The sequence below is a fragment of the Lithobates pipiens genome, unplaced genomic scaffold, assembly GCF_037356315.1.
Source record: "Lithobates pipiens isolate NorthernLeopardFrog02 unplaced genomic scaffold, aLitPip1_a1.2 Scaffold_27, whole genome shotgun sequence".
Taxonomy (NCBI): domain Eukaryota; kingdom Metazoa; phylum Chordata; class Amphibia; order Anura; family Ranidae; genus Lithobates; species Lithobates pipiens.
The window spans coordinates 34,000,789-34,014,392 of record NW_027507788.1 but is presented as its reverse complement, the minus strand read 5'-3'; the positions used below and the strand labels follow the sequence as shown (position 1 = coordinate 34,014,392).

Below are 13,604 nucleotides of genomic sequence, written 5' to 3'. Positions count from 1 at the left end.
TGTGACTTCTATCTGATCTGATTGAAGCTTGTAGGAGTAGTTTTCATTCTCCTCTGACTGTCCTACAAGGCTGCATGACTTCCGACCCTCTGTCTGGACAGTGCTGATTGGCCTTGTGCTGATCACATGCACAATCCCAAAAAAGAAAAGAGAAACTCTCTAGCTGAACACACCAAACTGAGCATGTGCAGAGTGACACCAGAGACTCATCAGGAGAAGGATTGAGGACTGTGGAAGAAGGGGAGGATTACAGAAGACAGGATCAAACATCTTTTTTATGCAGTGAGTATAACAAGCATGCTTTACTGCATATACAGGCTGATTTTACTGTTGTGGGTTTAGTAACACTTTAATCTATAATCTGTCTGACAAACAGCGTCAAAATTACATAAGCAATGGCCAATGAAATTGGTAGTGTATACGTCCATATAAATACATTTTTAAATTTGAGCAAAAAATGTGGAGCTGGGCTTTAATCTTATTCTTTTTCTCTTTTCATAGTATAAAACGTTGTTTTCGAAAATTGAAGAATCTTTCAATGAAGTATCTACTAGCCAATGTGACTCTGCTAACTGGAACCATTATCACCAGTATCACCAACAGTCTAAATGGCACTGCCAGCCCTGAAAAAAGAGTAAAGCGCATGCAGCCAATTGTTCAGGAAATCTCCATTGCGGTCTACATCGTGGCCTTTTTGCTGGGGACCACGGGGAATGGATTGGTCATCTTTTTCACCACTTTCAGAATGAAGAAGACCGTCAGTGTTGTCTGGTTCCTCAACTTAGCCATAGCTGACTTTATCTTCACTTTTTTGCTGATATTCAGAATCATCCGTATAGCCATGAATTACCACTGGCCCTTTGGTAGATTCATGTGCAATCTAGATGTTGCTATTTTCTACATCAACTTGTTTGCTAGTCTCTTCTTGATCACCATCATCAGCATTGATCGCCTCATCTCCGTAAAGTTCCCTGTTTGGTGCCAGAACCATCGAACTCCGAGACTGGCATCCATTGTTACCTTGGTAGTTTGGGTCCTAGCATTAATTTTAAGCTTACCTTATTCAATGTTTATGGACACAACCAAAGTTGAAAATGTTGTTTATTGCCTAAGCAACTATTCCAATGATAGAGATGTGGCTATGTCAAGAAATTCTGCCGTGACTATAACCAGATTCATTGTCGGATTTGTCCTTCCTCTCACTGTAATCGTCTTATGTTATACAGTGATTCTGTCGTACATCCGGAGAAATTACCTGACTAAGTCTAGCAAACCACTTAAGATTATAGCCGCTGTAATCATTTTATTCTTTGTCTGCTGGTTTCCCTACCATGTCTTCTCTCTTCTCGGGCTGTCCATAAAGTATAGAAGCAAAGGTAATTTTAGGAATGTAGTGCGCATTGGAATGCATTATTGTAAAATTTTAGCCATCATGCACAGTTGCGTCAATCCTATTCTCTATGTCTTCGTGGGTCGGGATTTCAAAGAAAAGTTCCGGAGCTCCATCCAGTCAGCATTTGAAAAAGCTTTTTTGGAGGAAAGGTCCAAACAAGTTTCAAGCGTTCAAGTCAACTTATGAGTCTCAACTGCTGCAAATTGTAACCATATTTACAAAATAATATGTAGCGTACCCCCTAAGGAGCCACGAGTGTAAAGAAATCCCCTAACCTGCGCAGGCTGGCACATCGCATCTTCACAGAACACTTGAGTCAGTAGAACAGTCCAATGCTTTATTTTTATGTTTTATTGAGTGGAATAAACTTGGATAAGGATTAGGGTATTATGGGATGCCCATTGGATCAGAACAAAATAATTCTTCAGGGACACAATCTGTATATAGTCCATATATACCCTTCTCCTTCTACCTCCAGCACAGTCTTGCTTGTAGAACTACATCCCCCATGACCGGTTAGCAAATGCCCTTTACAGGCAGGGACCACGGGCCCCTTTGGTTGTGCAGCAAAAAGCCCTAGTGCCCAGCTGTCCTCCTCCTGTAGCTACTGAACCCAGCACCACCTCCTCAGGCAATGCCAGCTCACCTGGTTGCAGCTGCCCTTTTCACTAGACCTCCTGGCTAAGACTCCACAGTCCTCCCAGATTGTCTCTGCATCCATCCCAGACTGCTGGCACCCAGTCCCTTCAGGCATGCCTCTCAGTCCTCTGACTGTAACACTCAACAGCCCTCCTGGCTATCTCCCTCTCTGGTGATTTGCCCAGCAGTGTCCTTCTGCTGTCCTCCACTTACTCCCGTTCCTCTGGTCAGGACACATCTGAAGAGGGTCCCTTTTGCACTCAAGCCCATGCCCGAGGTCAACCCCCCCAAACTAAGGGGCACCCTCAAGGGTCACCGACAGCTTAACATTCCATCTACAGCATCCACATAAATGTCACTGCCCCAGCTGGGCTGACCCTGAGTATTTGAGGGGGCCTGACCCCTGCCATTCCATCTGTTGGAGATTGGTCAGGGCCTTTATGAATACTCCAGGCAGCTCCTCTTCTCCTCCACTCCCATTCTTCTAGAATCTTCTGTAAGTTTCTAAAAGTAGGGGAAGGTCTCTGAGATGCTGCCTGTGAGTCATCCAGCCCACCCCGAGTCACTCACCTGGCACAGATTAAAAAAACAATACCGGTTTGGCAGTCAGCCAAGCCTGACAAGTTTACCTACACTAACAAAAATCAATCTACTTCTAGCACACTAGAGGGTGCTACAAATACTTATTATGAGACCTGGTCAGAGTTGTTATGGAAGGCTCAAACAATCATAATTTTTTTTTAATCATTATTCTCAAGACTGCATTCCACTAAAAAAAAATAAAAAATACTGAGAGGCCCAACAAATATATTAATTTTCACTTACTCAACACTGATTTTGTTGCAGTTCAAGACCATAATTGAGTATCAAAACCAAAAAACAATTCTACCAATTAATAAATTGACAAAGACTGAGAGCAAAACATTTAGACAGGTCACAATCATATTTCATGAAAAAAACTCAAAAAGCTGTAGCAGGGCCAGGACTAGGGTTGGGCAGGAGGGACAGCTGCCCTGGGCACTGTGGTATAATGTGTGGTTCAGGAGCACCACAAGGAGATTGGGGGGAGGGGATTTGTGATGGGAGGGGAATTTAGGGGGCAACAGGAAGTAAGAATTGATCCAGTGGTGTAGTGGTTAGCACTTTCACCTAGCAGTAAAAAGGGTCACTGGTTCGAATCCCAACCACGACACTACCTGCCTGGAGTTTGCATGTTCTCCCTGTGCCTGTGTGGGTTTTCTCCGGGTACTCCGGTTTCCTCCCACATTCCAAAGACATGCAGGTAGGTTAATTGGCTTCTGTCTAAAATTGGCCCTAGTATATGAATGGGGACCTTGGATTGGTGGCTCCTGGAGGGTAGGGACCGATGTGAGTGTGCAACGTACAGGGATAGGGAAAATTGTAGACACTCACTCAGGATGGACTAGTGTCTTTATTCAACCTTACTAACTATGACTATGTATTATCCAGGAGTGGTTAATTTGGGGAGATGTGCTAGGACTGACTGGGGATTTGGAGCTATTTGTGTTGAGGGGGGAATGGGGGGAGAGGTTTCACGCTAGGAGGTGGGATTTCGGGGGTTTGTGCTAGAAAAAGGTAATATAGTGAGGGGGGGGGGGGGGATTTGTGCTAGGAGGGGAATTCGTTTGGGAAGAGGGATTTGTTAGTAGGAATGATTGTGAGGCTTTTGTGCTAGGAGGGGAAAATGTGGGCAGTAGCAGGACTGGGACAAGGGGTGGGCAGGAGGGGCGGCTGGGCATTGTGGTATCATGTGAGGTGTGGGGGCACCATAAGGAGATTGGGGGGAGGGGATTTGTGCTGGTAGGGGGAACTTAGGGGGGTAGCAGGAGGTAATAATTGTTCCAGACATTATTTTTCTAATAAAGGTAATATGGTGGTGGGAGGGGGTGCTAGGAGGGGGTAGATATAATTGGAGGGCTTTTGTGCTAGGAGGGGAAGAGGTGGGGGAGAGGGATTTGTACTAGGATGGGGATTGGGGGGAATGTGCTGGGAGCATAGATGTTATGAGAGGATTTTAGCTAAGCATGCAGAGTAGCACTATGGGGGGATGGGGGGGGGGGGTGAAATCTTTTCTGACACGTAATGCTCATACATCTTAGGGGACACAATTTACCATATTCGCCCTGGCCTCTAGATTACTTTGTCCCAGCACTGAGCAGTAGTAAACCACACAAAAAAAAAAAAAATTGGCCCCTGCAGGATAATGTCATAATGTGATAGTATGCATGCATGCATGTATGCATGCATGTATCGCATACAAGCGCATTATGAAAGACTTACTTTAGGGTGAAGCCATCCAAGTGGTGTACTGTCACAGGACTTCCATCTTAACTCGGTCTTCCTTCCGGATTCACGTGCTCCAGGCATTTGAATGGCTGTGCCATGATAAAGTAACTCCGGCGCTTGCACGTGGGAGTCACGAACATGGCACAGCTCTCTCAATGGACGGCATAAGATCGCCGTGCGCATTTGCTGGTGACATCACGATTGTTACACATGTAAATATCTCCTAAACAGTGCACGTTTAGGACATATTTGCTGTACCTACAGGTAAGTCTTATTATAGGCTTACCTCCCACATAGCAAGAAAATTAGCTGAAGGTTTGAAAATGACTTTTAACATTGTTCTGTACTGTATGCACGCCCTTTCGCTATTTTGACCATATCTGCATTGTTATTCCTACTCTTCAACTATTTATTAAAGTTCAAGTTAAATTGATTGTAAAGTCTCTCTTTTTTTTTTTTTTTTTTAAATAACAAACATGTTACACATACCTACTCTGTGTAATGGTTTAGCACAGAGCAGCCCAGATCCTCTTCTCTGGTCCCTCTTCAGTGCTCCTGGCCCCTCCCTCATGTTCAGTGCACTCACAGCAAGCAGCTTACTATAGACCACAGCTCTGTGTGTGTCCAATCAGACATGGAGCCGCAACCTGGCCCACCCCCATTCCTTCCTCACTGGCTGACTGACTTTGACAGCAGTGGGATCCAATGTCTCAGCCAATGAGGAGGGGAGTCCTGGGCAGCTGAGTCTTTCATGCAACATTGCTGGATCTAGATGGGGCTCAGGTAAGTGTTAGGGGGGCTGCTGCACACAGAAGGCTTTCTATATTAATGCATAGAATGTATTAAGATTAAAAAAAACCTCTGCTTTTATAACCCCTTTAAAGCTACCCTTTGTGTGATCATTTGGCTGATTCCTCTACCTGTTATGCCTCGTACACATGATCGGAATTCTCGTCGGAAAAAGCTCTGATGGTTTTCCCAACGGAATTCCGACGGAATTCCACTCAAGCTGTCTTGCCTACACACGGTCACATCAAATTTAGATCGTTTAGAACGCGGTGACGTACAACACGTAGGACGTGACTAGAAAAAGGAAGTTCAATAGCCAGTAGCCAATAGCTCCCGTCTCGTAGTTGAATCTGAGCATGCGGGATTTTTGGCGTGCCGGAATTGCATACACACGACCAGAATTACCGATAGAAAGTTTTTCCATCGGAAAATTGAGAACATGCTATAAATTTTTGGCTGGCGGAAATTCGGACAGCTAAATTCCGATGAAGCATACACACGGTTGCATTTTCCGATGAAAATCTCTTATCAGCCTTTTTCTGGCCGGAATTCCGATCGTGTGTACGTGGCATTACAGCCGGCTCAATTGCAAATTTTGTGGCAGGTGAAATAGTTGATGTATAGTATATACAGTTAGGTTCATATATATTTGGACACAGGCACAATTTTAATTTTTTCAGGTATTTACCAAAACATATTTAAGCTATGGTATATAATGGATATGGGCTGAAAGTGCGCACTCTCAAGTTTATTTTGAGGGTATTCACATCCAAATCAGAGGAAGGGTTTAGGAATTACAGCTCTTAAGATAACCACCCCCCTTTTTCAAGGGACCAAAGGTAATTGGACAATTGAATCAAAAGCTGTTTCGTGGCCAGGTGTGGGCCATTCCTATGTTATTTTTTCATCAATTAACGGGGACTTCCGGTGACATAATTTCCTGAATTTTGGAACACAAACCGCAAATTGCGCAGCGTTTTATATGCTTGTCTTGACAGACTAACATATAAGTGGATATTACTTCATAACCACTTAAGGACCAGCCGCCGCAGTTGTACTGCGGCAGGTCGACTCCCCTGGGCGAATCGGCATCATAGTACGTCGGCCACTTTAAAAACTCTAGGGGGTGCGTGTGCGGCGCCGGAGGCATGCTCCGGCGGAGCCGCGCATGCACGTGGCGTGATGCTGGAGCCGATGCGCGTGGCCGGCGGGATTTGATGCCCTGCTGGCCACCCGCGACCGCTCCTGACAGAGACAGAACAGAGATCTGTCAATGTAAATAGACAGATCTCTGTTCTGTCAGAGGAGGAAAGACAGGTCTGCTGTTCCTACTGATTAGGAACAGCGATCAGTCTCTTACTCCAGGCAGGAACACATTTAACCACTTGATTGCCCACCTAGTGTTAACCCCTTCACTACCAGTGACATTTATACAGTAATCAGTGGTTATTTTTACCTCTGTTTTTAAAATAAGTTTTAAAATCTGTTTTAAAAATAAATGTTTTTTTTTTTTTTTTATATATATATATATAGTAGCATTTTGTTGTCTTTGCAATATACAGTAAGCAGATACAACACTTCATAGTACATAGAATGGTGGGGATACAACTCACTAAGGAGGACAATGCTTACAGAGATCGATGGTGGTATAAGATAGATATTCAATAATTGGTTTGCTGCTTGTATCCTATCAAGCATTGCTTACATAGTGTTATCAATAGTGTCATTCACACATAGATATAAACAGTCCAGCAATATTTTTCTGCAGTCAGTATCCCACATTGGTGGGCAATCTGCAAATCAATACAATTTTAAATGAATGAAGATTTTTTTTGTATTTCTTCTGCAATCAGAATGATAGGATTCAGAACAAAAGAGGAAGAAGGTTAGTAAAAGAAAACAAATCCCCTCTTTATATCACTGTCCCCATCAGAGCCCCCCTTGTATCATAGTCCCCGTCAGAGTCCCCCTTACATCAGTGTCCCCATCAGAGCCCCCTTACATCAGTGTCCCCATCACCCCCCCCCCCCCCCCTTATATCATAGTCCCCATCAGAGTCCCCTTTGCATCAGTGTCCCCATCAGAGCCCTCTTACATCAGTGTCCCCATCAGAGCCCCCTTACATCAGTATCCCCATCAGAGCCCCCTTACATCAGTGTCCCCATCAGAGCCCCCCCTACATCATTGTCTTCATTAGAGCCCCCCTTACACCAGTGTCCCCATCAGAGCCCCCCTTATATCAAACTCCCCATCAGAGTTCCCCTTACATCAGTGTCCCCATCAGAGCCCCCTTACATAATTGTCTCCATCACCCCCCTTACATCATTGTCATCATCAGAGCCCCCTTACATCAGTGTCCCCATCAGAGCCCCCCCCCCCACATCATTGTCTTCATTAGAGCCCCCCCTTATATCAGTGTCCCCATCAGAGCCCCCCCTTACATCATTATCCCCATCAAAGCTCCCCTTACATCAGTGTCTCCATCAGAGCCCCCCCCCCCCACAGCATTGTCTTCATTAGAGCCCCCCTTACACCAGTGTTCCCATCAGAGTCCCCCTTACATCAGTGCCCCCCTTACATCAGTGCCCCCATCAGAGCCTTCCTTTTGAGCTTAAGTATCTGGATAAAGATCTCTTTCCAGAAAAATATACTATAATTCATTAGTGCCCATTTAGCTACAGCTGTTGACATTTAGGTTGTTGGCCTCCCTGTAGGCATGGAGAGCACTGATGGTAAAGGCTAATTTACCTCACCTTGTCCCCCAGGGGACCCTGGGACATAGTAGTGGGAGATTGATGACCCCAGCCTACATGTTTATATCTCCCCAGCCAATCCCTGGTCAATATGGCAGGTGACAAGCAGGGGGCCGGAGCAGAGGTCTACAGGAGGGGAAAGACCCCTGCTGAGGGCTGTGACATCCCTGGGAAATTTGCCTGAAACTGCAAGCACCTTTTGTGCGGTCCCAGTCACTGTTTGGCTGGGGGGACCTCTGTTCTATCCTCCGAGGACCCAAGACACAGGCAACTGGAGTACAGAAGTTGACTGACAGTGAGTACCAACCTTTCCCCACTCATCCTACCTAGTAGGAAATACCAACAATACAAATAGCACAATAGCAGCAAAGATGTCCAGTGCGTCCCCTCACCAGTAGTCCAACAGTACAAACAAATGACCACTGCCCCCACCTATAACTGGCCTTCGCAGCAAAGAGCACATGGAAGTGCGATGCATGTCAAACAAAACCCAAAAAATATCCTAGCTCAACTTACCAGCCAGCCTGCAACCAACCGAATTATCCCAGTGTTTTCTAGTCCTAATGCTATACATTTTAAGAGCCTCGGTAGTAGAAGCACATGCATTCTCATGGATAGATAGAGGGCAGGTGAGCCTGAAAGGAGCCCACCCCTCCTTAAAGGCACAGGAGCACACTGGACACTCAGCATATATCACAACGGAAACATAGGTGTCCAGTGCGTCCTCTCACCAATATTTCTACAGCACAAACAAATGGCCACTGCCCCCACCTATAACTGGCCTTTGCAGCAAGGAGCACATGGAAGGGTGATGCATGTCAAACAAAACCAAAGAAATATCTCAGCTTACCTCACCAGCCAGCCTCCAACCAACCGAATTATCCTAAGCCCTTGTACACACGGTCAGACATTCCGATGGAAAATGTCCAATTGGGCCGTGTTGTGTGGGCTCCATCGGATTGTTTCCGTCAGAATATCCGACCGACAAAGTTTTAGAACTGGGCTATAAAACTCTCCAACAACATGATCCGATCGTACTTTGTCTGATCATGTGTAGAGAATTCCGATCGGACAAAGTGCCACGCATGCTCAGATCAAATTCCTAGACCAAAGCTATTGGCTACTAGCCTGAACGTAGTCCCGTCGTAACAAAATAACGTCATCAAGTTCCGAACGATCGGATTTTCCAACAACTTTGTCCAACCGTGTGTATGCAACACCAGTTTCGGACAAAATTCGTCTGACAAAATCCGACGGAATGTCCAACTGCGTGTACAAGGGCTAACAGTTTGCGTTAAAAAACAGAAGTTTAATTTACACACTTGTGCAGATGCATGCGTAAGCTGTAGAGCCCCTTTACGGCACCCCAGTACTATCTGTAGTCCTAACTCTATACATTTTGAGAGCCTCCGTAGTAGAAGCACATGCATTCTAATGGATAGCTGGAGGGCAGATGAGTCGCAGAGGTGATCAAAAACCACCAAAAGAAAGCTCTATTTGTGGGGAAAAAAGGACATCAATTTTATTTGGGTACATCATCTCATGACCGCGCAATTGTCAGCTAAAGCAACGCAGTGTCGTATCGCAAAAAATGGCCTGCTCATCAAGTGGAGTTGACCTTCCGGGGCTAAAGTGGTTTAAGTTTTAGCCCAATGTCTCAATCCTATTTTAAGAAATAAAGACCTGTCAGAGATGTTAACTATTACACGCTGCATCGCCTCCAAAAATATTCTGGCTGTGGCTTTATTAAGAATTTTTCTTCATGTAAGGCCGGCTTATGAATTGATTAGCTTTGACCACAAGCCGTATAAAAAAGCAACATACAGTTCTTAGGAAAGAAGTTTGTTTTACAGCAGTATTCGGACTATTTTTTCTCTTTGGTCAGTGGGTGGTTCCTGGGAGGTAACTAAGTCCTCAATAAATAAAGAGTGCTAAATCACCTTTCTATACGTTCCCATGGCTAATAGGTCAGACTTTGCATCACTCCATCTTCTTGAAGAACCCTAGGGCCAGCTCCAGCTAGAAGAGGAACATTTTAAGAACTTGGAATTCCACCTTGTTCCGAGGGAATACTGTATTAGAGCATCTAGTTGAGGGTAAGATTGTGCTTTTTATCTGTATCTGTTGGTTTGTGTCCCAGGTTCTTTTCACCTTTGTATAGTAGCAGCCAGGCAAACAACAAAATTCACTCTACTGGTTCAGTAAATAGTCTAGGGTAGGGATAGGCAACCTTAAGGTGGAGATCTACCCAGAGGCAGACTGACAACTCTTGGGGCCCCCGGGCAATAGAAGATTATGGGGCCCCCGTGCAATAGATTATGGGGCCACACAGTATACACACACACACATATAGTATACACACACACACACACACACAAAATATACACACACAGAATACACACACAGAATACACATATACACACTGAAAAGGTGTGAGGCGGGGCAGCTATAATCTTGGGATTTAAAAAAAAAACACAGATTTTTACATACTGTCCCTGGTTTTATTGAGGCTGGCAACCCGGATGGGGCCCCTTAGTGGCATGGGGCCCTCTGGCAGTGCCCGAGTGCTCGAATGGTCAGTCCGCTCCTGGATCTACCTAAACAACACGGGAGAAGACAAAGATCACCGGGCACAGTGTCACCTCCTCACACCTGATTTAAACCTCTAATTGCCGTACTACCATGTAGCAATCTCGTGCATTGCCTGGCAATCATGGGTTTAAATCAGGTGGTAAGGAGGCAACATATCGCTTCCTCACCGCCTGTGAAACACACTTGGATTGCTTTTCAGGGGAGCAGCAGTGCCTGCCCCAGCGCAGTGAATTTGAAAATTTCCTGGGTTAGCAGTGCTTTGCCATAGACTTCTATTATATCCTGCAGGTGTAGTGCACTTTCTGAAAGCGCACCAAAAGTCCTGCACCAGTTTTGGTGCACTTTCAAAAAGTGCTCCAAACCTGCAGGATATACAGTAATAGAAGTCTATGCAAACCCACAGGAAAGCTGCAGGTAGGTGTGGGTAAACCACAGTGCATCAGTGTGAAAGCAGCCTATACTATTATGCCCGGTGTATTGCTTCACACTCACCTGAACACCTCTCCTCTCCAAAGGGAGGCCACCGCAATGCCAGTGGTTTGTGGAACCTTTAAAATATCCCCTCCATCTTCCCGGGGTCCAATGACACAGATGGAGGTGCAGACACCCAAATACAGCCATCACGCATGGAAAAAAAAACACTATTTTCTACTTTCTCTCATAAAACATTTCCAATATAATCTAATTTCATTATAAATTTAGGCCAAAATGCAAAATGTAAAAAAAAATAAAAAAAAAATCCCACTAACTGTATATTTTATATGAGTGAGTTATGGCCTACAAACCATTTAATCATACTGATTGCCTAATTCATTTCTTGAGGTCCTAAAATGCTAGAACAGTACAACCCCCCCCCCCAATCCCCCCCGCCAAATGACCCCTTTTTGTAAAATAGACTGTTTTAGGTATTTAGCAAGAGTTTTTGAAGTTTTTTGAACATGTCATTTTTTGAAAATGAAGAAATTGAATCATCTTCTTTTAATTTTTTAATTTTTTTATTTTTACATACTGTCACCAGTACAGTAAAGCATCCTCATATGACTGATGCGGCAGTGATCAAGGACACTGACTGGTGACAGTATATATATATATATATATAAAAATAAAAAAAATAATAATAATTTTGTATTACATTTTTAAACTTTTTTTTTTTTCATTTTTTACATAGTTAAGTTCAGCGTCAGCCTAGTAATACTGTACTACTCTGGGGGTGATCAGAGATTTAAAATTTTTTTTTTTACATTTTGCTTTTTGTTGCAATGAAGATCATTGTAACAGCAAAGTTTTCAACTGAACCATTGCACAGATCAGGTAAGTATGACATGTTTGTTAATTACAAAAATGTAAATTGAATGTCCCTGAATTTTTCATGATGACCCTGTGGCTTTGCCCCTAGACCAGGGTCGGGACAAGGAGTGGGCAGGAGGGGCGGCTGCTCTAGGCAATGTGGAAATCATGCAAGGGTGAGGGGGGGGGGGGGGACCATTAGTAGATTGAGGCTGGAGGGAATTTGTGTTTTATGGGGAAATTTGGGGGTGGCAGGGGGTAAGCATTGTGCTAAGAAGGGAATTTAAGGGGGTGTGCTTGCAGTAGGGATTTAGGGGGATATGTGTTGGTGGGATGGGGGGGGGGGTTGTGGAGGATTTGTGCTAATAGGGATGATTGGGGCATTTGTGCTGGGAGGAGGATTTGGAGTGGGGGTAAAGGATATGTACTTGGAAGGAAAATTTTAGTGGTAGAGGTTTTGTGCTAGGAGGGGTGTTTTTTTGGGAGGAGGTGGGATGGCAAATATTTCAGCGGGACGGTGGATTTGTACTGGGCTATGGGCAGTGGCGTAACTAGAACCTTCAGGGCCTCGATGCAAGGAACCATGAAGGGCCCCCCTGAACCCCAGCCAGGGCCCTTCCCTCCGAGTCTGGCGGCGGAACTCCAGGGCGTGGTCACAGGTATGACCTTTGTGAGCCCTGTAGTTCCACCACTGGTATCAGTAGTGTTTTTTTATTTTTAGGTGCCCCATTGGGAGACTGTCCCTAGGCAGGATGGGGTCCCCGTCCCCAGAAGAGATGAGGTCCTTTTCTCCAGGGCAGATGAAGTTACTGCCCCCAGGTGAGAAGGGGTCCCTGTCCCCAGGGGAGGTGGGGGTCCCTGTCCCCACGTGAGAAGGGGTCCCTGTCCCCAGGGGGAGATGGAGGGGGTATGTAATGGTGTGTGGGGGGATGGGGTCCTCTCACTCACCATGACCATGCTGTAGGCCGCGCACTCATCCATGTTGGCCTAGGCTCCATCCAGTGTTCTGGACGGTCGATCAGCATATCTCCCAGAGAGACCTTTCATCATCTGTGTATGACAGGGGAGGAGGGGGGCTGGCAGACAAGCCTGCAGTGTTCTCCGGGGAGCCGGCTCTCATAGGGCTGCTTAAAGTTTGTTTACCCAGGAGAAGTATGCAGCGCAGTGTGGGCCGGACTCAGGGGAGGGGGGGCGGGACTCTGGCTGGGGAGAACAGACATTGGACTGAGCGGCAATGCATGGAGCAAGAGAGGGGTACTCTGAGGAGCCAGCTGAGGACACAGGTCATGCGGGGAATGCACAACTAAAGACAGTCAGTGCGATAGTCGAGCATGGAGCTCTGCTAGTCACCCTCCACCTCCAGCCACCCGTGTGCATGGTGCACTGGTACCCCTAGCTGCCTATGCTACTGCCGGCCATATGTAGAGTGGGCTGCATGGGCCCCCTGCATCACAGGGCCCGGTTGCGGTCGCGACTGCTGCACCCCCTATAGTTACGCCCCTGGCTATGGGGGTATCCATGCAGATTAGTGCTCATTTTTTTTCTTGGGGGGGGGGGGGTTTGCTGACACATAATACTCATGCATCTTGGTGGGGGTGTAGTTTGTAATGTTTGCCCTGGGCTCTAGATCAGTGTTTCTCAACTCCAGTCCTCAAGGCACCCCAACAGGTCATGTTTTCAGGATTTCCCTCAGATGAAAGGGCTGTGGTAATTACTAAGGCAATGAAACTGTTCAAATTACCTGTGCAAAATAATGGAGAGCCTGAAAACAAGACCTGTTGGGGCACCTTGAGGACTGGAGTTGAGAAACACTGCTCTAGATGACCTTGTCCTGGTACTGCCAT

General features: G+C 45.7%; 2 protein-coding genes across 2 annotated transcripts in view; both read left to right on the top strand.

Annotated features, from left to right (window-relative positions):
- LOC143933753 (chemerin-like receptor 1) overlaps positions 1–13,604 on the top strand; it is a 445,780-nt gene that overhangs the window by 112,929 nt on the left and 319,247 nt on the right. The window lies entirely within an intron of this gene.
- Positions 517–3,072, top strand: LOC143933163 (chemerin-like receptor 1). The gene has a single exon (XM_077456100.1). The coding sequence runs from the start codon at positions 539–541 to the stop codon at positions 1,577–1,579; it is 1,041 nt and encodes a 346-aa protein (XP_077312226.1). The 5' UTR covers positions 517–538; the 3' UTR covers positions 1,580–3,072.